At 30.9% G+C, this 26768-nt stretch overlaps 3 protein-coding genes and 1 long non-coding RNA gene across 7 annotated transcripts; 2 read left to right on the top strand and 2 right to left on the bottom strand.

Moving 5' to 3' along the window:
• Positions 1 to 11: 11 nt before the first annotated feature.
• LOC127070838 (transport and Golgi organization protein 6 homolog) lies at positions 12 to 3525 on the top strand. The gene is made up of 7 exons (XM_051009342.1): positions 12 to 216; positions 305 to 428; positions 509 to 1277; positions 1359 to 2561; positions 2641 to 2845; positions 2910 to 3061; positions 3158 to 3525. The coding sequence occupies exons 1-7, from the start codon at positions 153 to 155 to the stop codon at positions 3446 to 3448; spliced, it is 2808 nt and encodes a 935-aa protein (XP_050865299.1). The 5' UTR covers positions 12 to 152; the 3' UTR covers positions 3449 to 3525.
• Positions 2552 to 26227, bottom strand: LOC127070839 (rab3 GTPase-activating protein catalytic subunit). 3 transcript variants are annotated; one of them, XM_051009344.1, is made up of 17 exons: positions 26079 to 26227; positions 25490 to 25656; positions 23871 to 24221; positions 23458 to 23743; positions 23252 to 23388; positions 22884 to 23097; positions 22387 to 22795; positions 22108 to 22319; positions 6045 to 6102; positions 5890 to 5977; positions 5617 to 5752; positions 5349 to 5529; positions 5038 to 5137; positions 4519 to 4838; positions 4237 to 4440; positions 3907 to 4146; positions 2552 to 3428 (listed from the first exon to the last, which is right to left on the bottom strand). In XM_051009344.1, the coding sequence occupies exons 3-16, from the start codon at positions 24064 to 24066 to the stop codon at positions 3919 to 3921; spliced, it is 2769 nt and encodes a 922-aa protein (XP_050865301.1). In that variant the 5' UTR covers positions 24067 to 24221; positions 25490 to 25656; positions 26079 to 26227; the 3' UTR covers positions 2552 to 3428; positions 3907 to 3918. The 3 variants fall into 3 exon arrangements, with proteins under 3 accessions (XP_050865301.1, XP_050865300.1, XP_050865302.1); XM_051009343.1 differs by lacking the exon at positions 2552 to 3428 and having other exon boundaries at positions 3668 to 4146; XM_051009345.1 differs by lacking the exons at positions 2552 to 3428; positions 23871 to 24221; positions 25490 to 25656; positions 26079 to 26227 and having other exon boundaries at positions 3668 to 4146; positions 23252 to 23366; positions 23458 to 23590.
• On the top strand, positions 7163 to 22113 carry LOC127070840 (uncharacterized). Of its 2 annotated transcripts, XM_051009347.1 has the most exons (7): positions 7163 to 7662; positions 18603 to 19477; positions 19544 to 19859; positions 19929 to 20515; positions 20579 to 21011; positions 21090 to 21266; positions 21340 to 22113. In XM_051009347.1, the coding sequence occupies exons 1-7, from the start codon at positions 7659 to 7661 to the stop codon at positions 21621 to 21623; spliced, it is 2676 nt and encodes an 891-aa protein (XP_050865304.1). In that variant the 5' UTR covers positions 7163 to 7658; the 3' UTR covers positions 21624 to 22113. The 2 variants fall into 2 exon arrangements, with proteins under 2 accessions (XP_050865304.1, XP_050865303.1); XM_051009346.1 differs by having other exon boundaries at positions 20579 to 21266.
• LOC127070850 (uncharacterized) lies at positions 8529 to 19421 on the bottom strand. Its single transcript, XR_007784713.1, has 2 exons — positions 19284 to 19421; positions 8529 to 19108 (listed from the first exon to the last, which is right to left on the bottom strand). It is a non-coding gene; the product is annotated as an uncharacterized LOC127070850 (long non-coding RNA).
• Positions 26228 to 26768: the final 541 nt, after the last annotated feature.

Genomic DNA, 26768 nt, shown 5'->3' with positions numbered 1-26768 from the left:
AACGAAAGTAAGCGAATGTATTCTGCAATGCGCTTATTTACATTAACCTTTTTTTTGTAACATTATAATTTATAAAAGATTAATGTAGAATATAAAAATATTTATTTGTGGTGGAACGAAAACTATGATAAATTTGAATATTAAATTAAACAATGGAAGAATCAAAAGAAATTGATTACTCTCAAATATTGTACAAATTAACAACAGATAAAACTGGTAAATATATTGCATACTGATAAAAATTTTTTTCTATAGTGTATCATTGAAATTTATGTTTAAAATATATATATCATGCGTTATGTAGAAGCCAATGATTTTGAAAATAAATTGGAACAAATTTTGGACAAGACACTTCCTCTTTTATCAAAAGATGATAAATGTACAATATCTGGTAAGAACAATAGTGCAAATGATTATGCAGATATAAGGTATGTATATAAGTATTATAAATTTTATCACTTTATTATATGAGCTAAGAAAAATATATATGAATTTTTTTACACTATAGGTACAAATATATTCAAACTATTACTTATGTATTAAAAAAAATTCAGACAATAGATGAAATCAATCATGACAACTGTATTAGTGTTCAACAATATCATACGTTTAAAATTGCAATAGAGTTAATAGTATCAATAGGAATTATACCATGCTTGTTACCTGGAATTGGTATTGATATGAAAAAGCTATGTCCTAGAGCTTCGAAAGTAATGGAGGAAAAGACATCTATTTTACAGAAATATGAGAGATTATGTTTGTCAAGTCATTCTCTTATTGAATATTACAATGGAAGTCTTTTACGGCCAGCTGTTCTTTCTCAACTTGGTCCATTAATTGCAGCATTGCTACAATTATCATATGCACCTTTAACAAAACCTAATGAAGAACAATTACCTTTGAAACAACAAAATGAAATGAATGAAGAACAATTTATGATGACTGTTGATTTATACAAAAAATTACAGAATGACCAAAAACAATTTTTATCTAAATTACTAACTTTATTTGATAATTGTCCACAATATATGATTATGAAGGAATTGATGATTATTCTGGGAATTAAAAAAGCACCAATATGGATTCGCAGAATAACTAGAAAACATTTAATTGAAAAAATTCAACAATCTAATGGAATTGTATCATTAATTACTACCTTGTGCAACGATACATTAGATTTTGGAACTGATTGGAATAAGTTAGATACACTGGCTAGATTAATTGCTACATCACATGAAGTGGATAAAAATAAGTATTATGAAGCTATATGTCCACAGGTAAATAATTATATAATACTTCTGTAAATTGTTGATTCAGTAATATTATTGTTTGTCTAGTAATATATATATTTGTTTTAGCTTCTGGATCTTTTAACATTAAAACAGATTAATCATTATTCTATAATAGCTAATAGCTGTATAATAGCTCTTTATGAAAGTAACCCTGATATTTGTGAAAAAAATATAATTAATATTATAATGAAGCCTTTATTAATGAGAAGCTTGGATCATGAGAAAAAAACAGAAATAATAGTACCTGAATGTGAACTGAACACGTGTATTGAAAATCTTATGACTTGTTTTGCACCAACAGAGGCAAAATTTAAAACTTTGCCTCACAAACTTATATCAGTGATAGCTATTCCATTATTTTGTATTCATAACAAAATAAGATCTAGTACTTGCTTATTAAGAAACAAAGTGAGACAATTATTATTGAAGCTTCTACAAGAAGAAAATTTGCAACATGATCTTTTTTCTGCATTCCTTGGACATAATACAAAAGAAAATTTTGGACAATATATATCCATACAATTTGGATCTAATGGTGGACTTGAAATTATTGGAACCATAAAGAGTTTAGCATATGAAGAACTTGCAGATAGTTTGTTTGACTTAATATCTGTTAATGAAGCACTTATTACTAATTTATTCTCCTGTTTGTTGAAATCACTATCAAGTTCTACGAATTGGTCCTGCAATAATACATTGGAAACATCTCATGATATAATAGAACGTGTTGAAAAGCAATTAGCTGCTATTAAACTTCTGTCACATTTGGCAAATAAATCTGTTGTTCAAGAAGCACAATTGAAGAATCCAGAACCATTGTTAAATTTCATCAAATCTTTATTTAACGAGAAAGTAGTTGAAAATCAAAATAATATTGAAAACGATGATCATGAAGTTATATACATTAGTTTAATGTTAATCAAAATGATTCTAAGTTCTGAAGGCAAAGTATTAAATCGAACATACTTTGAATCATTTGCAAAATTTCTGAAAGAACAAATTAATAACTCTACAATGCCATCACAATTGGTAGTACTGATGAAGGAAGTAGTTCAATTCATTGAATGCAAACAGCAATCTAATCAAATACATTATGAAGATTTATCTATAGATTATAAAAAGTATAATAAATTTGAAGAAGCTATTCGAGATTTATCAGATCCACTACTTCCAGTACGTGCTCACGGGATCATAACTCTGACAAAACTAATTGAGACAAAGGATCCATTTGCTGTTGCAAGAAAAGGAATTCTTTTACGTCTATTTCAAGTGAGTTTATTATCTCTTGTCTTTTTTATGTTCTGTAATAACTATATATATATGTACTTAGATTCTCATTATGCTATAGGAAAATTTAAAACACGAAGATTCTTTTATTTATCTTGCTGCAATAAATGGTATGTGTTCTTTGGCTATAACATATCCTCAAATAGTAATAGAAACATTAGTTCAAGAGTATATTGATATGCCTCAAAGAATTACAAGTGGAGATATTTCTGTAGAAAATAGAATAAAACTTGGTGAAATACTAGTAAAAACAACAAGAGGATTAGGTAAGAATATCTATATATCTTTTTATATGACTTGAACGAAAATAGTAACTGTATTCTTTTGCAGATGAAATGACTTTGACACATAAAAATATACTTATTAATGGATTTTTATGTGCTACGCGTGATCCGGATCCATTAGTACGTGCATCAAGTCTTTCTTGTCTTGGAGAGCTTTGTAAAGTATTGGGTTTTCGTCTTGGAAATATTATCATAGAGGTAATATTTGTAAATAAAGTAAATTCTATTATTTTTGGAATATAAAAATATATGAATTATGTGAAATAATCGAAAATAATTTTTGCAAATTTTTAGGTACTCTACTGCATTAATTGTATCTTAGAAACTGACAAAGCACTTGAATGTCGTCGAGCAGCAGTCCTAGTCATCACTCTTTTACTTCGTGGTCTAGGAAAGCATGTTTTAACTGATCTTAGCAAAGATTTGCTTATTTTATATCGTAGTTTAAAACATTTAAGGGATACTGATAAAGATCCAGTTCTACGTCTACATGCTCAATTAGCTTTGGAAGAAATTGATGATGTTGTTCAAAGTTTCCTTTTTGCAAAACCAAAACTGGAAAAGACTATATTTTTATTAGAATAAATATAGTTATTATTTAATAATTATATATGTACTACAAAACACGTATATACAATATACTACGCATACGTTGTCTATATGTACTTAAACGAATATATTCAACGATATGTTATGTGTTAATATATATGTACATAGTATCTATTATACTAATTATTTTTTTTAAATAAAAAGAAAAACACATGATTCATTAGACAGCTGAAAGTTTGTATAAAAAGTAACAAATATAAACTTTGTAAAAAATATTGCAATAAACTCGTTGTATATAACAATATCGTATATTACAACTTTATCTTTCCTAAAACTATATATGAACATTAACTATATCGACGAACAAAAAATGTATCTAAAGTATGAACAAATAAGATTCATTGTTGTAAACAATATATAACGCGCATTAAGCATTAGAAAAATTTTATACTATCTATATTTAAATAATATATCAAATCCTATAATTAAATTACCTCAATTATGAACTATAAAAATACAGTATCTTCAGAAAATGAGCCAGCTAAACGAATGGAATCTCGATTAAGGCACGCATACATCCTTTGTGGCTGCGACGTTGAAGCCACTGAAGGTCTTGGCGTTATTGCCCGTAATATAAATTCCTTCCAAGATGGTTCTGGGAATGATTTGTATTTACTATCTCCATTTGTATCCGCTTCGTGACTCGTACCTACAGAGGTCATCATATGTACGGCCTATAAAATTATCCAATCATTTATTTTATTGATTAATTTTTGTTAAAGTCATTCGTAAACGATTATATAAAAATATGAAACGCGTCATACTTTCTGAGCATCTCGGAACATTGTCATTATACGAGCGCCAATGTTCCCTCTTGGCCCATCTGGTACAAACACTTCTTTTCCTCTCATTAATTCTATCAAAAATGATGTAAATTCTTTAGAATCGTCACTTCCACCTAATTTCAATTGCAAAGAGTTGACCTGTGCGACTAAAGCTTCTACACCTTCGATATCACGTGTTATCTCCTTGGGGGAAAAAAAAAAAAAGAAAAATTAGATTATCAATATAACAATAAAGAAATCTAATTAACCTTTGAGACTCACTTCGTAAAGCTGTAATTTCTGATGTAGTGGTTTTGTAACGTATTGCAATTTGTTTAATATACTCTGTGCAACATCTGGCAAATTTGGTAGAGCCTCTTGCTTTTGTAAATTTAAAGTATAAAGTGCAGCGTGCGTTAAGGATGGTAAAAGAAGTCGTGCGACTTGACCGAGTCTTCTTGAGCTTAGAAAATGAAGAACTTTTTCAGCTTCTCTCGTGTCATCGAATAATCGTTTTTGACGATGAGCTGGTACTGGTTGCGCCGATGCCCAAGTCGTTGACCATGCATTCTCAGGAATTAACATTCTTGGTGAGAGATGACCTACATATTTTTTTATCATATAATTCATCAGGAATAATACTAGTGCGAGTTCTTTTTTTAAATATATGTTTAGAAAACTTTTGTGTGTGTGTACGTTTACATATATATATATATATATATATATATATATATATATATATATATATATATATATATATATCAAATATGTCATATATATGTTTAAGACGTGTTAGCTGACCATTTGGTTGACCCCAATCATTGGTTCCTTTATCTTCTATCCAATCTCGAGGAGAATACCATCTAATAAAGTCTTCTAATATTGCACCTGGATTTGCTGCCTATTTACATAAAATATATTATCATATATTTTATTTATTATACGCTTTATTCGCTTTTGTTAATCTTTTAAATTAGAAACTGAATTGTGATTAGAAACTTAAAGTAAATAAACTCTTTACAATTTTAAATTTCTTTCAAATATTTTCTATTTTCCTCGTAGCTGTTATTTAAATATCACCTATTCCTTAAATATTTATTCAAGCAATATACCTTAAAAGATTCCATGTCGGAAAGCAACGAAGCGCTCATCATACGAGCTCGCATTTCCGACGCATATTTGTCGGTTCCCAGCTGCATCATTACTTCAGCGTCTTCTTCCAATTGGTCTTCCGTTTTTGGAACAGGTTCTTGCGTTACAGGTAAATAAAGAGGATCTCCCGTTTGTAATAATCTAAAAATTTAAGTATATTATCGCGTTATTGTCGAATAAAATATTAATTAACCAGAAGATTAATTAAAACATTTCACTTGTTTATACCTTAAAGAAGGATGTTTTGCTAATCTTCCAGCTGGTTTGTTCCATAACAAATGTTTCGCTTTTATTTGGGCATTTGTTCCTACATTTTCTGCTTGTACCTCACTTGTACATTCAAAAAATTCTTCTTCTTCTGATTCTACGAATATAAATATGTATACATATTAATAATAATATGATATTTTTTTAGAAATCTAAATACAATGATAATATATCTTTAAATATCTTTCTCCAGTCGTATGTTATTATTAATATATTAACATAGTATTATTATACCTGTTTCAAAATCTTCATATTCTACACTCTGAGATCTATTTATCGAATCTTCTCTAGATTTCTTTCTTTCAATACAACAATTCATCATCTGTAATCATAAAATTATTATTATAATACATTAACAAATTCTAAACAAAAAAGAAGTGACAGCGTACCTGTAATTTTTGATGTAACAAACAGGTTCTAACAGAGTCTGGGAAACCAGGAGCAATACTGAAACAATTTAAACGAATAAAAATGAAAAAGTGAGTATATATCAATTTTGTTTTTTGTTAAAATAAAATTTTGTGAACATTTTTTGGGAAACATTAATCCACTGAACCGTATATAAGACGAGTCTTCTTAATACTTTTTTTATCACGAGATGAACGAAGTATCGAAGTTGATTCGAGCAAGACAAAAGTTAACGGTGAAACTGGTTTTCTCGTCTCGTCGGACACTTCGTTTGTTAAAAAGAATCGATTTATAACTTTCTTTCTTTTCTTTAAATCATATTTACATTATCATATTACCGTATTACGAGTAATACAAATCACGTAATTGCTATCAGATCTAATGCTAATTTCTAATGTAAGCACATTGTAAGATAATCTTGATGAATTATTTCAACGGGAAAATTCTAATCTAACTTTCCTCTTCACTTTTTCTTTTATGAAACACAAAAGGAGAAAGATTAGAGTTCTCAGTATTATTTAAGAAAATTTATTCCATTTACATAACTTATTCTCACTTATTTTTATTATAAAATGGATTAACAAAAATTTCCCCAAATAAATTATTTCAAATATCAATAATTATATAAAATTTCTTTTCCTTCATCTCTAGCAAAAGTACGCAAATACTGTATCATTAATTGAATTAACAATTTTAACATTACATTTACCAAATAAATAAATGAAGTTACAACTATTTTTATAAAAACGTTTACTTACAAAATTTCATCATGTGTTTTGCTCAAGGCATTACATATGATTTATTTTTATTATATACATATTATCCATTTAATAAATTTCTGTTTTATCTGAGATACATGTAACATATATCTTAATATACAAAAAAAAAGATGCTTATACACTTTCGGCGGACTGCTTCCGCTTTCCTCGAGAACGATTACACGAGCAGGTTTACTCGAAGGAAATTCTCCGTTCGAAAGGTGTACTCTCCTACCATGCCTACCTTTAGACAACCCTACTCCAACAGTTCGTTCGTTCAGGCAGGAGACAGGATTCTAGGGGGGCTGGACAGAGTCTGAGGAAGACTTGTCGCAGTCGAGTACAAAACCTCGATGCCAATGTGAGTTCGAAAGGAGAAGTTAACGGTGAGGGACCGGTCAGTCTTCATTTTTTTTTATTCTTATATGATCTCAGTCTTTTCGATAAATACAACAAAGAAAAAACAAGGAAACTTTGTGTCGTGTCTATTTAACGTGCGTTAACAAAAAAGATTTTTTTTAAGATATACCTAGTGAAGGTGCAAAAAGTTGCAGGTGTAACAAACAATCAAAGATCGACATTTGTTTTAATATATCTTCACCAATATCAAGTTCAATTCTCTAATTTGTTATCATCGATGTGGATGCAATTCCTTGAAGGTCGAAGGTATCGCCGTGCTAGTTGCATGAGAGCGAACCTTAACCCATATTCGAGGATTCAATTTTTGATCTAGATCATCATGGATCGAGGAGGAAGTTCGTGAAGAAGAAAAAAAGAAGAAGACAAATGTGTATATAACAACTTTAACGAAGATACTTATTGGAAAACGAAGAGAAAATGAGTGAGTAATGTGAAAAATTCAAGATTATTAGAATCTCTTCTAATTCCTTTTGTTTGTTTTCTATTTTTATAAATATATCTATAATGTTTAATAGGATAAAAATAAAATCGATCGACTTGAGATCGAAAAATGATTTATTAAAGATAATCAAGATTGGTCGAAAGTTATTTAGTGTAAATTGTAAAGGAAACATTGGCATTCTATCTACTTTGCCATGAACTTCGAAGGGTTAATGCACCCACGCATGTATCTTGTGGCTATCGTCTTCGGTCTATACCGTCCGTCCTTGAACCATGCTACGGGACAGTACCAACGTTCTATAGTCTATGCGATGTTTCCTTTCGAACAATAAACGCCATATAGAATCGTTTCTTTAGTCTCTTTCGATTAAAACTTTGACAAATTAAAAAAATTGTCTTGTTCGAAAAAAATAAAAAATAAAAAAAGATCTGTATCCTGATCACACATTTGTTTGACTCCAAAAGATTACACTAATTATCGAATTATTAACATTCAAAGTCTTCAATGATAGAAACGAGATATATTCTCTATCGGTTTTTACAATGATAATATCTTTATACGACGTGTGTTTCATAGAATTCGATTTACACTCAAATAAAGAAATACGATTTACGATCAGCTGAGATTGTGCTTATAGCTATCATCGCAGAGAAATCTTTCAAGATTTGCACGTGAAACATTCAACGAGCATGGCGATAAGTGATCCGTTTGTCCGAGATATTCGTATGATCGTCAGACCGTGCCGCAGTTCTTCCGCTTCGATTCTTACATTAATATATATTATTTTCTGCATCTATATTTCTTAAAAAAAAAGAAAGAAAAAAAAAACTAGAACACTGTTAAAATTTATAAGATAAATGTGAGAAATTTATTTGCGATTTTATTTTTTGTCAGAATTTTAAGGATCTAATCGTTGCGATTAATAAACAAGTTGATATATAAAACATCTTAAAAAGAATCAAATCATGATCTAAATCTCAGCTTATGGTTTAAAGAATGAAAAAGTAACAACCGGTCGTGTTAGTGAAAGTTTCGCGTCATTGGATTGAAAACACCTGTGCACGTACATTCTTTTAATTTACATAATACAATAATGTAACAAATGATATAGATACTCTGTTGAGATATATTTAGATATAATTTAACATCATTTTTATAATTTCATCTCGATTGAATTTAGAGGAGAGAAAAATTGTTATATTAATTTCATCGTGATAACAATAAGGAAATAGAAAAATTCAATAATATGGAACTGCGGTCATATGTTTCGAGAGATCGATAATAATAATAATAATAATAATAATAGTAATAATAAAAAAGAAATAAATTTGTTTATACATCGATCAGTCATCGAACGTTTTCTTTGCGGTGTAATCGTAGCCTTTTAGTGGTTTGTTTCAACCATTTTTTTTCCTTTCTATGATTCTTCTAAGTTCTCATTCGAGAATAGAAAATTTATTAGATCTTGTTTAGAAAGGTGTTGTACTCGCCCCCTTCGTGTGGCCAGGGTTGCGTTTTGCGGTCGCGTTTCTCGCATAGTACGGCTGATCAGCCGCAAAAGTGAATGTTGAAAGTACAGGAATTCATTTTTCTAAGTTTATTGCAACCACGAGGAACGTTCGATATGCATTCTCTATATATTAAACAATATCTCTTTTGAATATTTAGAATAAACAAAAAACTTTATAAAATATAATTTTGCTTAAGAAAAAAAAGAGAGAGAGAGAGGAAGAGAAAAATTTTTATACAGATCTATATTTAAAAGAACTTATTTTTTTATAAATATATTATTAAATATAATTATAAAGAAATCTAAGGTGAGAGCCAAAAGTTCCTAGATACTTTATTTTTATTCAAGACATTATTATATTTCTAATATCTTCTAACATTCTTTCACTTTTTCTTTTATTGCGTATACGTTTTAAAAAAACATAGTCTGCAATATAACTTTCTTTTGTTCCGGCTCACAAAATAGTTATTACTTATAAAAAGAAAAATAATCAAAATCACATTCGCAATACGCGTTTTACTTTCAACGATATCGAAAGGAAATAACCGTATCTAAACGTATATTCTGCGTATCCTTAATAATAATCGATTGAGAATAAATTTCTAACATTTATTGCGTTCTATGAACTCGTCGAATTTCACGTTAAACAATAACGTGAAAGGGATGAAGAGTTTATCGAACGTTCAACCGGCAAAAGCTTACTCGATAAGAGAATAAAAAACTAAACACGAGCTAATAATTTTCGATGTTACGTTTTTCTACGATCGAAACTCGATTCAACGTCAAATAAGAAAAAAGAAAATTTGTTTTCTAATTCGAAAGCTTCCTGCAAATCCAGTGGTTCGCAAACTACAGTTACAACCAGTTATTCTTTTTACAATAAAATAAAAAATGTATTGCACTAATAAACTGGACTTAAAAATTTAGAAAAAATATTCCGTCGATCTCTAATAATTTTAAGTTTGAATATTACTATTTTAAACGGTGATATCGTGAAGAATCCTTTGAACTTTGCTATGACCCAATGCTAACCCACATCTCGGTAAGGCCGAAGGAAACAGAGTTAGTCGAGAACGTCGGAGCTCTCATTTCCGGAACCGCTTCTTAACTTCCGTCGTGAGACTACCAACGTAATTACGGATACCGATGGATGCATGGGCATAAGCTAAATAATTAGGTTGACAAATCGATCGATAGATCTTTTTAAATTTTTAAAAGATGAAAAAGAAATCGCTTTTCAACGATCTATAAAATGAATTAAGTGCAAAATTAGAAATATTTTTTTACGATTAAGATCGAACTTAATCTCTAAATTATAACGAAAATAATTTATCTATCAGATTTAGAAAAAAAAGTTCAGATAAAATCATAAGCCTTTCATTTTAATTTTATTTTACGAATAAAACGAAAATCAGAGATCTATTTCGATAGATCGATCGATCTTAATCTTAATCTCTCTAATGACTGTTCACTTGATTACATAATTATCATTATATAAGCAAAAGCAAAGAAGTCGATTTAATTGCAACGAATTCACGCATGATTTCCACACGTGATTATCTCAAACTACCGTCCAAATAATTCACGAGAACATTTATATAACCGGAAGAAGCGTTTCACCGGAATAAAACAATTGCATACATATACAATCTTATCTATGGTGTGAAGTTTAACAGTTCCGGTTCACTCAAAGAATACTAGTTACGTTGTTAACTTGACAACTTTTTCAACCTATAATTAACCCCTTCCCCTACTACATTACATCCTTCTTTCTTTCTCTTTCTTTTTATTTCAATCTCTTCATTTTTGTATTAACATCGTCTCTCCACATTTTTCCTATTGTTCAATGATCCTCCCATGAGTTACCATCAAAATAAAAGAACATAATAAAACATATAATTAGACTTTTTCGCGAGTGAAAGGATAGAACAAAAAAAAGGAAAAAAGATCATAATTATTTATACGTCGGGAGATATTTTGATTATTTAGAATATCGTTTATTTATTGATTTATTTATTTTCTTTTATTCTGAATATCCTATTAATTCACATGATTTTGTATGCCAACGAGCAAATATGAATACGAATACGAGAGCAATACTTATTAGAGTTAAGAAGTATCGACACAGATTTCTCACACGAATGACTAAAGAAAGAGAGATATGTGGAACAACAAAATGAATGGACTTAAGAGACGAATGATATTTCGTGTCCTGCCTCGCAATATCCTCTTTCGTTGTGTACCGTACTAGTTTCGAAGGAAATCATTTCTTTTTCTTTTTTTTTTTGTCGCATATATCACTAAATACATTTCTTATTAACATTCCTTTTTTTTAATCTAATTTTTATAATATCAGTTATGATAAACCGGTTTACGTTCCTTTCATTAACGTAAGATGAGGAACGTAAAAGGTATCTAATATGACTACTTTCGATACTAATGTTTAGCTCTACTGTTTTAGAATTTAATAAATGTATGTCTCTCTTTCTCTAATAAAACAGAGATATATTAACGATTTCAAAACGATGTTGTCTAAGGAAAAGTTATCTTTTTGATGGATAAATTTTCTCTTTTTATGATTAGAACGAGATTTAGCGCTATGAGAAGACACTTTTATTTTGTTTAAAAAGAAAAAAAAAAGACATTTTATTTAAGAATGTAATGATGAACTAATACTCAAGGTGTTAAAATGTAAACGTTGTCAATTTTTAAGGACTATTTTTATTGACGAACGATCAAAAAAATCGTTCACGTGTCATTTCTTTTATATTACGAACTCGCATGTGTGTTGCGATTTGGTATTGTGTAATTAATTTCTACAGGCTTGAGAAATACGAAACGAACGTCATCTTCTTCACAGTAATGCTTACGAAATGTTCTAAGAATGTATTGTAAAAAGCCGTATTAGGCCAATCGTGATTTTTATGCGAATGAAGTTATAATCTAATTTATAATGTCAAATCAAATATGTCTTTTTTCTTTTTTTTTCTACATCTATAATTTTTGAAGATAATAAAACATACACTCTGTTAAAATTATTGAACGTTTTCTATCCGTCAATTCGTTATAGCACTTTCCAATCCGTTTCGTTCGAGATAACGGGTGCAAGTGCATTAGTCTTAGATTCTACGAGTATGATGCAAGTTTATGAAAAAAGAGAAAAAAAAAGAATTGCAAATGGAGAAATAAAGAGAATTATATGTGCAAGAGTTTTATCTATACTTATGTAAGTCAACACACCTAGTGATAAATCTAAGCAATCTATTTTGTTCATAAATTAAATATCAAATATTGTTATCAGAAATTGTATATAAAAAAGGAATAGATTTATAAAATCATCTATGAACTTCAGGCCCATCTTGTATAATAATGCATAAATAAACGATATTTAAAATAAAATGTTTCACATAAATAATTAGATATTATTTTTTCTAACGAAGAAAAAATTTTGTCTCAGATATTTCTAATGCATCTAAATAAAAACTATTCTATCGAATCGATTTTCGATTCTTGATTCGATCTCGGTCTATTTAACATCAAAAAGAAAAAAAGAAGAAAAAAAAGAAGAAGAGTGACAATCGATTCTCCATCGATTCGGAAAACGTTCGTTGGCGCGAAAATAAATGTTTCGCATCGTTGAATTCGACGGCATCGGCATCGTGTCGTATAGTAGAAACAAGACACTCGAATTTGTCGGAGAACTTTGAAACCTGTTCGATATCTCGATTTACCAGACATTCTCGAGAGAAAAGCGAGTGTCGACGAAGCGAGACCGACTGGAACAACGATCGATATTGTTATCTCTATTTTAAAAATGATTTGCGACCTATCTCATTTCCCATTTTTTTTTTATTTCGATCTCGAATAATTTATTAGCTTAGGTAACTTTTATTAATTTTCTGACTCCAAAAAAATGAAATTGAAATTGTTATTTGTTTCTAAAAAATAATTCGATCGATATCAATTTCGTTATTTCGATCAAACAAATCGAATCAATACTGTTCCATTTTATATATTTATTAACAAGTAAATAAATAAGATAAGTAAATGTTTAAATAATTCTATTTTTTTTTCTTTTTTCGTGAATAAATCGCAAAACGGTAAAGAAAACGAGGACTTCGTTACTAATTTGCATGCATGGTGTACTCTGTTCATGAGCCACTTTGATGCACATCCGCGCTACATCTTACGATGACTTAAACATATACATACTACTTGAATATTTGAAACCTACTGAATAATACTACCAAGTTTAGAAACTATTCGCAAAACGATGATCAATTCTAATTATAATTGAAAGAGAGAGAGAGAGAGACTAAATTATCAACTATTAACAATATTAATAACAACAAGAGACGTCTAGTAATCAAATATGCACAGATTAATTACTACTATTACTACTACTACTACTACTACTATTAATAATAGTAATAATAATAACAACAACAACAACAACAACATTGAAATTATATACTAGTTTAGAAAAAAATTTATTAGATTAATGAAATTCTATTCTAATCGCTAAAAAAATTATTATCATACAGTCATAAGATACTGATTTCTCTCTTGCCATGAAATTTCTTCTTATAAATGTATTTGCTAAGATATCGACGTTGGTAGGATCGTCACATATGAAAAGAGTTCCTTGTTTGCCAACACGTTCCTCGCGTGTATGCGTTTTTCGAGATGGAGCAGGTAACAGTACTTAGATAGTCGGTTAGCATACTGTGCCGATTGGTAAGCTGGGACCGTTACGAACATATGGAAAGTTTGGTAGGTCGAGAGAGAAGACAGTCTATGGAATATTGTACATATTGCACGCTCAATTATATTATACTAAATAGTTTATATTAAATTTTCTTAAAAAAAGATAAAAATAAATCATTCATTAGGAATCTACTGAATACTCTGATAGAACACAAGCTAATTAAATTACTTATCGAAAGAAAAGGATCTAAGTAAACGATCGTGACACACAACTTGTATCTGATTTCTACATTTGAAAACATGTATAGGATTTAAATAAAAAAAGAGAAAAAAGAAAGAAAGAAAAAATGTCTTTCGTTCGGTCATGAAGATAATGCACGCGATTAGAAATCCACTCATTCTACAGGCAAGAAATTCCGTAGATTAATTTATTCCATTAGTTTACGCGGATTGCATGCGAGATGAAAAGAATGAGCGCACAGGATGTAAGTAGTATAATGCTGCTCACAATATTCTGATTTGTCTGTTTTTGAAAGAACTTATACACAGATACATATATATATATACAAATCTCTTCTTAACTTTTTTCTTTATTCTTTCATCATTAAATTTCTCTTTTAAAAATTACTATCATACAAGACGATGCCTCATTCGTTTTTTTTTTATTTACGTATACGGTGCAATTTCTCCATTGTTCGTTTCCAAGTATAGAAGTGATCATGAACGTGAACGAAAGAATGTACAAAAAAAAAAGAATGAATGCATTTACTTGGAAGGAGAACGAATTTATCTCAGAGATTAAAAAAATAATAATAAAAAATAAAAAATAAAAATAAAATCATAGCACTGACAAAAAAGAAATAACTAGAAACGTAATACGTTATTCCTGAGGACTCGCAAGAAGTATTTAAAAATTCGATTCGACTCGAGAAATCTCTTCCACTTTCTCGTATAGCGTTCGAGATGAATGGTAGACGTAAGAGAATTTACGCAACCAATGCAAGGATTCACCAACACCTTCTAACATATTCATCGAACTACTCTCACATAGATCCCGTTCAAGAATTTCAAGAATTCTTATTTATTCGAATTTATTTTAATGTCATTTAAATGATTAACATAAACAGATGGAGAGAAGGTCATAAGTTAATTTCGAACGAAACAGGACAATACGAACGTGATAAGTGCATGTGTTAGATCCTTAAAAAAAGTATATAGAAGTACAAAAATAGAAAAGAAAAAACAAAAGCAGAACATTAGCGTGAGAACTGTGCGAGAGTCGATTGTAAGGAAAGATAAATATTGTTAGCCACAAATCAGAGTTAATCGAACCACTATATCGACTCATTCTAATATACTCTTAGTACATCTAGCAGAAATCTTTATCATACATTTCGATCTTGCGTTGAAAGAAAGAAGGAAAAATAAAAGAGAAAGAGAGAAAGAAAGAAAGAGAGAGAGAGAGACGAATAGTCAAAAGAGAACGAAAGTGAAAGGCTTAGATTCCTAAGCAAGTTAGTTGCACCCTGTGCATGTGTACTATACGCGTATATTTCAATCAATCTAATCTCCAAACTATAGAAAATTCTAAAGACTTCGAAACAAGAATAAATTCTAAGATCGTTCCTAATCACACTGCATTAGAAATCGCTTAATTGTAAGAATCTACATTTCCATCACTTTCATTCTTCTTCTATTTTTTTTTTTTTGAATATTTTTAATAACATGATTATTAAACGTCGATGATATCTTTTCCTCTCTTTGATCCTCGAATATATAAAAAAGAATTCACAAGATCAATGATAAAATAACTACAAATTACTCGTGAAAGAATCATTATATTTTGTTTCGCAGTCTAATACCTCTTTTTACGCTAGATGGGATGAGACTAATGATACCGCCAATTATTATATACCACTTTTCGATATAGTATATACACACACACATATACCGAAAGTTCAATAACATTCTACGTAATACGATCATCTCTTATTTTATTTTGTGATCAACATTACTTTGTGATCTCGTGCGGAAAATGATGCAACACTTGAAAGATTCTTTCAAAATTAATATTTAATTCGTTGAACTCATTTTCTGTCTCCTTTCTATAATCGTTAATAGAAAATGAATTAATACATATTTTAATAATGATATATATCTTTTTCTTTTTTAATCTCGATAAATACCTTCGCTTATATATTTCCAAGGTCACTGACACTAACACAACCTCTAGAAAACTTCAACCGGTCATACTCTGATAATGTTAACACGCGAATTACCGATTGATGTGTCTATCAAGATTGGTTTGCTGCTAACGAGCGTAACAGATGAATATCTTGATGGTTAATTTAACGAACAAATCCGGCTTCGATAAAAACGTGCCGTGTACAATCCGTTAGAATTTATTTAGAAAGAAAGATGTATAAAGAAAATTTAAAAACAATTTATTCTTAAAAAATCTTTTCTTTTTTTTTACTATCTAAAAATGAGAGTATAGTAATCAAAGACGGATATATATATATATAATTCGTATGAGAGTAGATTATAATATAATCTACGGTTATTTAAGCTAATTTTTATTCTGCTCTCGTTAACAAGTATTCCAAGATCCGTATTGCAACGGTACTTGATTTAAGTAATTAATTAACTTAGCCAGTAGCTCTTGTGCTTTTGCTATGAAGATCCAAACTGATGAGAAGAGCAATTTTTCAAATACTAACTATTTCCGGAGAAATCCTAATGTGTATATACATAATAACATTTTCTAGATCGTGTTAACAAATACGTAGAAGTAAATTTCTATTTTCTCTCTTTTTTTTTTTTTTTATTTTCAAACTCTCCAAGTAAAATTAAAATTTATCTTTCAATCGCGATGTTCAAAATTTCGAATTTCTCTTCGATGAACACGTTCACCTTGAATTTTAAATAACTATAATCCACGAACGAACACCCAAATGAAATTTTTTTGACGTAATATCCTGAGGAATGTCTAGCATTATAAGATTTCTCTCAATGATTACTTATAAATATAAAATAAATAAGATATTATGATGTGATGATAATTCTGAGAGACAACTGGGACAGATTGTCGCTCTTCTTCCGTAAGTGAAGCACGAGTGAAAGGTTCCAAATAGCTCCATTCATTGTGCATGAATGCAAGGAATGTGCACACGCTCGAGCTTAATGTAGGTGACTTACTGTGTCTAAGAATTGTTCTAGTCGAAAGCAGGTTAAAAGCTATCGCCTAACTCCATCGCACTAGAAACGGGAAGTATCTTAGTTATTCTCACAGACGTTTTTTACTTTTCCATGTGAATTTATTTTCTTTTGTCAGTCGATCCGACTCTGTTCAAGAAAGTTTATTATTATAACAAAAAGTATCATTTTTGCGTTGGTCGAAATTCAATCAAATTTTTGGAGATCTTAGACGAATCATCGACATCTTTATATTTTTATTAATTAACATATCGAACGTACAAACTAAAAAAATAATTAAAATGAGTAATTAATTTAAAACAAAAAAGAAATAGTTACAACTCTAACCATTTGTCGTGGCAATGGAAATGAGATGAATAAAAACTGTTCAATGGGTTATAACAAAAATAAAGAAATAAAAAGAAATAAAGATACAACTAGATCGGCAGAATGCGTGTAAACCAGAACCGACGAGCGTATTACGAGCGATCCTTACACGCTGCAATGATTTTCAGTAACGAAGAAATGTTCTGTTTCTCCCCATATACGTATGTAAGTACGAAGTTTGAAACCGTGTTGCGTTGCTTGATAACGCAATAAGCAACTCGAAAAGAAGAGAAACAAGATAGAGATCGAAATTAGGTCTTTTCCTAGTTAGCTCTGCGTAAGTAAAGAGAGAGAAAGAAGACGTGAGAATGGTGAGAGATAGTGAAACTGTCCTAAGAAAATCTTCGACCGTTCTAATTGCTATGAATGATCTAAATGCGATCGCGTGCCAAAAGACCAAACTGGATTACTTTCACCCGAGATATATATATATTTTTATCGAATTCTGATATATATATATAAAAAAATTGGATAAAAATTAATATTTAATATATACACTCTCCAAACAGGTTCTCTTTGCTATTTATAAAGATCATAAATTCATTAAATCAATTTAAAATTAGAAACACTTGTAATCAAATCATTTAACTATTTCATTCATTAAAAAATGCATAATCGTTGTAATCACGACATTCTCTGTAAGTCTACCTATCTTATTTTCATTAAAAGTTCTCGATGACATAAAAAAGAAAAAATAAATTTTTACGATTATCATGTCCTATCGATAGGAAGATTGAACCGAGAACACGCATATACTCCGGCCATTGACTCGTAACGGGTTCGGTCTATGCCCTATGGACTCTGCTTCGTTACGAGCCTTTCAAGACTGCACGAGTCCAGTTTTCATCGTCGCCAACGATTTTCCAAAGCTGTCTTACCAACTTGCGATGATCTAACTTAGAATTTTTATACGATTCTACAATCGTAGAACATGTAATATATCTCGTTTTCCTCCTGATATACTTTTGACATAGATATATCTAGCAAAAAGTTCAATCAATGATTTAAATTATCTGTCTATCAAAAATGTAGTCAACGAAAAAATTATTTTACACTGTAAAATTTGTTACGAAAAATAGATAAAAATCTTTAATGATTTTTTTCTTTTTTTTTTTTTCAGATACACTTACGATCAAGACGTTATTGCTTCTAACAGGCACGATATGCATCGTGAATGCAACCTCAGCCTGCCCTTGGGCTCAAAGCGTCGCAGAACTTGAAAACTCCTGCATTTGTGACTACAATCTTGCTAGAGAACTTTCGGTACAATGCGACATCGTTGATTACAGTCAGCTACTCTCGGCTATGAAGCGATACGCTTCAAAGATCACCGTTGATCTCTTTTACATTAATAACAGTACCATTGGTACTTTAAAAAATGGATCTCTTTCAGCGTTAAGAATCAATAATATACAATTATCTGGTTGTCGTATTTCGATAGTTGAACCTGAAGCATTCAAAGGCCAAGAAAATACATTGAAAAGTCTTAATCTGAAAGATAACGAGCTGATAGAAATACCTATTGATACGTTGAAGACTTTGAAGAATCTTACAGTGTTAGATCTATCGATGAACAAGATTACAAAAGTTCCAGATGATGCCTTTGCTGGATTGAAACTGGTCACTCTAAAATTATCCGACAATGAAGTCACTCTCTCGTCAGCCGCTTTTAGAGGTTTAGAAGCGAGTTTGAAAAATCTTAATCTTAAAGGTACTCGACAAAAAAAAGTACCGGAAGCATTAAGAGGTCTCAAAGCTCTAGCCTTTCTGGATCTATCTCAAAACAGTATACATGAATTACCTGGGTCAGCTGGTGTCAAAGCATTCGAAGGACTAGACTCATTGACTGGTCTCAACCTTGAGAGGAACTTGATCCAAAATATCGGACCAAATGCTTTCTATGGAGTCAGAAATACTTTAAGCTCTTTGAGTTTATTAAACAATCTCATCCCTGATTTTCCAACTGCTGCGATCAACAGTATTCATGATCTTAGGGTAGAAATTTATAGATGATAAAATCTGATCTTATTATCAAAGATTTTAATAATTCATTTTTTACAGGTACTGGATATCGGATTCAATCTGATAACGGAATTACCGGTAAATGCTTTTCAAGGTAATCCATCGGTAACGCTTCTCGCTATCGATGGAAATCCTTTGTCCACTGTACCAGAACGAGCATTAGCTAGATTAAATGGTACTCTGAGAGGACTGAGCTTAGGAGGAAGATTTCTTGTATGCGATTGCAAATTACGTTGGATCGTCGATTGGATCAAGACTAGGGATCTTCAAGTAACTAGCCGCGAACGTAAACCACCATTTTGTGGTAGTCCACAGAGATTACAAGAAAAGAATTTTTACAACATCGACATAAACGGTAAGAAAACTAAATCTTCTTGATCGTTCTCCAAAAGATTTTTTACTAACTGGACGATGATCATTTTAGATATGACATGTGAAAGAACGCCAGAAATTATTGGAATTGGCACCGTTGAAAGTGTCGATACAAGAGAACCGACAGGTCCAAGTGATAATCTAGGTGTTGCTACTCATCACTCAACGATAAGACCACAGATATTCAGCCAAACAACCAGTACATCAACTACTACACCTTCGACAACAACGATCTTTTCAACTACGGAATTTAGAAAAACCACTGAAGCACCTCAAACATCTACTATGTTTACTTCGACGACTAACAGACCAACTGCAGCTCGAACAGGAAATGTAGTTATAATGAGGACTACTCTAAGTCCACCTAGACATGTTCAGGATCAACCTCAGCAACATCAACTAAGACCTCCTTTGGTTCTTGGCTCTCCTCTTTACAAAGCTAAGTCAAGTGATAGAGATATCATAGTGAAGGACGTACTTAGACAGGATAACTCAGTGATCATCTATTGGGACACAAAGGCACCTAAGAGCTTAGGTTTTCGCGTGATTTACCGATTATTTGGAGATGACAGTTTCGAGCAGGCTCCACCTCTTGATGCTAGCGAACGTGAATTTAAAATAAAGAACGTACCATATCAGGTAGAATATAGATTTAGATTTGAATACAAAACGAATAAAAATAAATCTTGGTCGCTTTTATAGGAATGCATCATAGTATGTGTCGTTTCGTTGGAAGAGACCAATCTCACACCAGCAAATGTTCCCTATCAACAATGCAGAGAAGTCAGAACAGAAAATTCACCAACTTCTAACATGGACAAAATCACTATAGCTGCCAGTGCAGCCATATGTGCGACTATAGTAGTTGCAGTGATAATCTTTGTGGTTGCTAATAGAAGAAGAGCTCGTAAACTTCACACACTTCATAGTATCGATCAAACTAACATGGGCGGGCCTATAGCAGGCTTGCCAGTTAATTGTTGCTCAACCGGTGGTCCAACACCAAGTCCAGGAGGACCTCTGTCTTCTATGGCGACCTTGAGTGCTTACAATGCTCAAAAGGAATGGGATCAAGTATCAGCTTATAGTAACAGAAGTATACCAAGACCTAGAATCTTTCCTGTTGATCGACAAGGTACGAATATACTTACTCTATCTAATTATGATGTGATAAATGATCTAAAATTAATACATTTGTTATATCTAATTTTAGGTTCGATTACTAGAGCTTCTTGTATCGACGACGTTCGTTCTCAAGCAGGCCACTACGGTGGTAAAGTATCCACACGTTCGGTTGCCGATGGACAATCACAACATAGCTTCTCTAACAACTCTACACGATATTTTGCTAACACAACCTTAGGATCTAATCTCGTAAATTCTAGACCAGGTATTTAATAAAAAAAATAGTACGCCTCTAACGTCAAATTAATAAGGATTAATGAGTGATTTTTCGATTCTAGAGTTACGTCAGTCACGTCAATCGTTAGCAGCAGCTTCCGATAGAATGTCGCGCAGCAATTATACCAACAATCACATGCCCTCTCACGCTTCCTCGAGAAGACAACGCCCAAGATCACGTAATCGTACCTTGGAACAAAATCCACCAAGGCCTGGCAGTCGCTATAGTTTAGCTGATTCCACGCATACGTTAAATAATTACGATGAAAATAATTGGACCGATCATGACATGGACATATACATGACACGTAATCCAACTACGAGAAGCGGTCTGATGCCAGTATGATCATCGATTTTACAAACTTGTGTTCAGTCGGTTCGTTTGATTTTATGTGATTTGATGCATCAACGTACAACAACGTACTCATACTAGACTAAGTTAGCAATAAGGCCGATCGAATCGAATGATAACTACTGTTTAGATCATCGTATCGATCATTTTTATAAATTGTATGACTTTGGTACTTGTAATATGTACCAACGAGCCAAACAATTGTTCATTGGTTCATTCGAACTATGATCTTGTTTTGAATAAGTATTCGCTGAACGTATTTATACCCAAAGAGACTGCATCGCGAGGTGAAATGCATTCGACGGAACAAGCGTTCTGTCCTGAACGAATGTTAAATATTTTTAAATAGAATTTATAGATATACAAGCTGGAAAGTTAAGTGCATTATCGTCAATTAATTAAAAACACACTGAAATTCATTAAAGATTAAAATCCATCATTTTTTCTAATCATTCGACGAATCAATAAAATGACTCACCCTGGTATAAGAATATCCGATTCTCTACGAAATCTAATTTCCTGAACGAACTCGTGCCAAAGTTGAGCTAATGCTGTGGCTCCTCCTAGATTATGTGTGCAATGTGCGGCTACAACTGCAAGACGCCATATTAGACTGTCAATTATGCACGTCTTTACTCCTTTCCATTGTTCCTCCTCGTAATACGTGCTCATATCACCGTACGGTGTTTTCTAAAGAAATTCATATAAATATTATTTCACGAAAACAAGTAAAAAATCAATGAAATTCTATACTTACAGGATTATCTTCAGTATCAGGGAAGAGAAAATATAATATAGGCAATAATATTTCTTCAGAAATTGGACCTTCCACGTTCTTTGGTTTTTTTGTATTTCCTTTACCAATGACTGAAGAAATCGTAGGAATTCTTGATTCGCTTAATATATTAAATGCAGCACTCAAATTGTTCTCATCATCGGCGAAAATCATGGCATTCTCACCTAGCAAATCAACCATAGCCCTCTGATCATTACACAAATGTAGAAAATCTGTTAAATAATCTCCAAGCAAACAAGCTGGAGACGGTACCATCGTCACTTGAACTGACCACTCTGGTGCTAACTGTGGTTCTAAATCAGTGAATCCTTCGCTATCTACTACGACGTGCTCTGACATTTGCGGCCATGTGGTATATAAATGAAGTTCCCTAAACACATATCAAACTCAATAATGGACTACTTTCCTTAAATTCATCTACAAAAACTTTTCTATGTCTCTACCTAAAATTATCTTACCCAACAGGATCGAAAGTTGCTCCAAATGGAAGCTTTCCTAATTCTGCTACTCCAAGTGTCTCTCCTTGCATAAAATCAAAATCTGGAGGTTGCTGTGTCCAAGTACTGCATGTCCAATCCCTTAATAAATACGAAAATCTCACTGAAACTAATACTGGATCTAACCTCACTCCACAGCCTTCTGTGATTTTTTGTTTGAATACAGCAAGTAAACCTGCAAATAATCTTTATCTGTAAAACAATTGCATACATCTTTAATAAAACTTATACAAATAATAATTTAATAATCCATCTTACTACAAAAAATGTTCATGTTGTAATTCACTATATAAATTAATCCATTAGATAAAACTGGAAAATGTACACACCAGTAAGATATTTGCAATGAGGTGGTATTTTTTTCAGATGTACCATCTCGAAATTAACGGAGCTGCCTCTACCCACGCTTGTACCAAGATACATTTTTTGCCATGATTCTTGTACCTGTACAAAGATGGGTACTTCGCTAAAATACAGAAATGAATTAATAAAATATCATTGAGCTATACGTTTAATGTCAAATGAATACCATTACCAATTTGTATTATTAGCAGCAATTGTAATAGAACTTAATAAAATCTTCATACGTGTCTCATCTATTATAGCATTTCTTTTTCCTGGCACTAAAACAAGAAACTCTCTGATTCCATAATAAGATGCTATTTCTAAATGTTCTTGATCTATACGAGCAAAATCATTCGAAGAATTGAATATATCCTTTTGACATTCAGTTTTTTCATCATCCTCATCTTCCAATGAACTTTTCATAGTTTCATCATTCTCTATTACAAGTCTAAAGTGCTTAAATGTAAATTCAACATCTAAAATATAACGTAGAGAATTAAAAAAAGATAATACACCGTAAAAGAGGTTAACAAATGTTTATGTTTTAGCACTACTATAGATCGTATAAAAATATAAAAAAGAATATAATAATTAAAAGCATACCTGCAAAATGAACTTTCTCCATATTGTTTTTCCATTGAGAATTAACAAAATCGCCGGATTTCAAAGGTGAACCATTTCTTTTGTCAGACATTTTCCACTCGTGCATAATTTCTTCCAAACGTGCAATAAAAACTTCCCATTCTGTAGCAGTCGTGAAGTCGTGATGATAAAAATCTTCAATTTCGATGTTATTCATTTTCGTTGATGGAAATCAGGCCTCGAAGTAATATTTATTCCGAGCCATTCAAACTAACAAACGCACAGGTTAAGTGACAGAACGTTACTGAACTTATCGGTACACGTAAAGGATGTAGTGCATGGATATTAGAGCAGATGGCGCCACAGTTTTACCTAAAAATTAATATTATCAACACTTGCAAAATACATATTTTTACATATTATTTGTTACTATTCATTTAATGTACAAAACTTTATTAATAAATTAATAAATTGAAATACTGAACAATAATTCAATGAACGAACATTCTGTACAAGAAAATCAACTTTCATATATTACAATACTCATTATTATTAAATAACAATTGTTAATATGATAAATATCTAAATCATTGAAAATAAATCATTTTCATCATGAAAACTTTACCAACATCAAATTGAAAATATAGGCAAATGTATTGCTCAATATATTCTATTCTAAAATTAGTAAAATCTATCGGCGTTCTATCGTTGAAAAAACGATATATGTTGAATCATGTTAAATGTTCAAAAAAGTGTCTTCATTTAATATAATTTATCATAACAAGATTTTAATCAAAATAATATTAATTATGATGCATTTTGTCATAGTTTCTAATTATTTAGATAAATATCGTAAGTATTTAAAAAACGCAGCCTAGATCTTTTCTAAGATTCACTTAGGAGTGCTATTTTTATTCTAAACTCAATTCTATTAGAAGATCGGCCGGTATTTCAGTCCAAGCTTAAAATTAACTTTAATCAAATAACATGCAGGATTAAAAATTTCAACTTTTTATAAAGTAATAAAATAATAATTTAATAATACTCGAATATTGCTGAAACATTCTATTCAAATTACTGCATTTTGCATTCCCAAGTTTAATTTATTTTTAATTGACACGTAATTGAATTATTATTAGTATTTTTTAAAAGAAATAAAAAAAGATTTTCTTTAAATATGCATACTCTGAAATTACAAGATTTACTTAGTCAAATCTTTTCGTGTCAACTAATCTACTAAGTAAACTGGTAAGTTTTAAATTACATAAGTTTATAAAATATAATCCGGTTCAGAAAAGACCAGATAAATGCTACAAATCTACCTCATTTCTACATCTCCAATTTGCAAACACAGATAAAGTATCTTTGAAAAGCATTCAACTTGCAAATTTGTAGTTTTTTATCTGCAACTTACGTAAGTACGTGCGTAAGATTTCGTTTTATTTTAATTCAGTTTCAGTGATAACATTTTTTTGCAAAGTCAAATGAAAATCTTTATGATAATTCAAAATTCCTATTAAAATTCAAATTTATATAAGTCTCATTTATATAATATAAAAAGTAACAAACGATGATTATTCTCAATCATTATTCTTACTACGTTGTACCATAAACAGATAACTTTTCAAAAGGCTATGGACCTTGTTCGTTTGATGATAAGCTTTGCGGTGATCGACTCTTTTGGCATTAAACAAAATAATTCTAAGCATACTCCTGCGGCCACGGAAGAAGAATAAAAGGGGGAGAAACGAGTAACGGAAGTTCTCAATGCAGTGGTTTGCAACCTTTTTCTTTTACCATGTCGAAACTAAAAAAAGAAAAGACGATTAAATTAGTATAATTTATATGTATAATTACGTAACGCAAAACATACTTCACAACAATAACTTTTTACTCGTATTAACTGCATGAATCAAACAATGTTCAAATGAAAAAATAGGATGATAAATTGAAAAAAAGAAAAATAAAAAAAAATACGAAATGATTGATATTCTTAACAAATATAGCTAACAAAATCACACACATTATTTGACGACTACGTTACAAATTAATTAGTACGTATCAGTTAACGATATTAATTAACGATAAATTCGATCTAAACGAAAAGAGGATAAAAAGTTGTGAGTCACTGGGCACTCGCAACGGTCATTTCATAGGCGTAGGATATAGAACTTAAAAAATAATCGTTATACTGTCAATCATCAGATTAAATATCGACGCCAATGTTACCAATGGGTGTCCCCAAGAAGACTCCATCGTTGAAGCGTTAACACGCAGTATTTCTAATCCCGTCAACGTATATGCTTCACGCGAGATTCAGGAGAAATTCATTAAATCGTGAACATCCGGATAAACACCGGAAGATCACGATGTTTCTGACTATCGATTCGTTACATTTCTTTCGTAATCAAAAAAATCGATCCAATGTCTGTGAAAAGAATATTATGTTATCGATCATTTTATAAAAACTTGATTACAATAATCTATAGTTATATATTTAGACATAAATATGTTTAGACACAAATATTTTTTATTAACATTAATAGTGCGATGGAAATCTTCGTGAAATATAAATAAAAGTGAAGTGTGTGAGGGATGAATAAAGATGGAAGGATTGATACATTCCTGCCGGAAGTGATATACTAGCAGCGTATTATTCTAATGCTATGCATATTCAAAACTTATATGTGATTTTCCTAAAATTCGATCGAGTACACGTTCTCTATCACGTTGAATAAGTCAATTCTATTTGAAGTATTCTCATTCGTATCAATTAAATTATTCCTACGTAAATATCAAGTGTACTGTATTTGTATTTGTATTTCTTAAGAAGTATACGGAAGTCCTGAGAAAATCGATACGGTGAATGTAGGTACATATGGATATTGCATCACCTAATGCTTCGACGCGGGAAACTGT

This window comes from Vespula vulgaris, chromosome 19 (assembly GCF_905475345.1).
Source record: "Vespula vulgaris chromosome 19, iyVesVulg1.1, whole genome shotgun sequence".
Classification (NCBI taxonomy): Eukaryota; Metazoa; Arthropoda; class Insecta; order Hymenoptera; family Vespidae; genus Vespula; species Vespula vulgaris.
This window is presented reverse-complemented; position numbering and strand designations above follow the sequence as displayed.

Coding starts and splice junctions, on each gene's coding strand:
- LOC127070840 (XM_051009346.1), top strand. Junction 19,860..19,928: donor TTACAACATCGACATAAACG/GTAAGAAAACTA, acceptor TGATCATTTTAG/ATATGACATGTGAAAGAACG. Junction 20,516..20,578: donor TAAAGAACGTACCATATCAG/GTAGAATATAGA, acceptor TCGCTTTTATAG/GAATGCATCATAGTATGTGT.
- LOC127070839 (XM_051009344.1), bottom strand. CDS start 24,066: ATGAATAACATCGAAATTGAAGATTTTTATCATCACGACTTCACGACT. Junction 22,320..22,386: donor CTGATACTGAAGATAATCCT/GTAAGTATAGAA, acceptor GAATTTCTTTAG/AAAACACCGTACGGTGATAT. Junction 5,530..5,616: donor GCAAAACATCCTTCTTTAAG/GTATAAACAAGT, acceptor TTAAATTTTTAG/ATTATTACAAACGGGAGATC.
- LOC127070838 (XM_051009342.1), top strand. CDS start 153: ATGGAAGAATCAAAAGAAATTGATTACTCTCAAATATTGTACAAATTA. Junction 1,278..1,358: donor ATGAAGCTATATGTCCACAG/GTAAATAATTAT, acceptor TATTTGTTTTAG/CTTCTGGATCTTTTAACATT. Junction 2,562..2,640: donor TTCTTTTACGTCTATTTCAA/GTGAGTTTATTA, acceptor ATTATGCTATAG/GAAAATTTAAAACACGAAGA.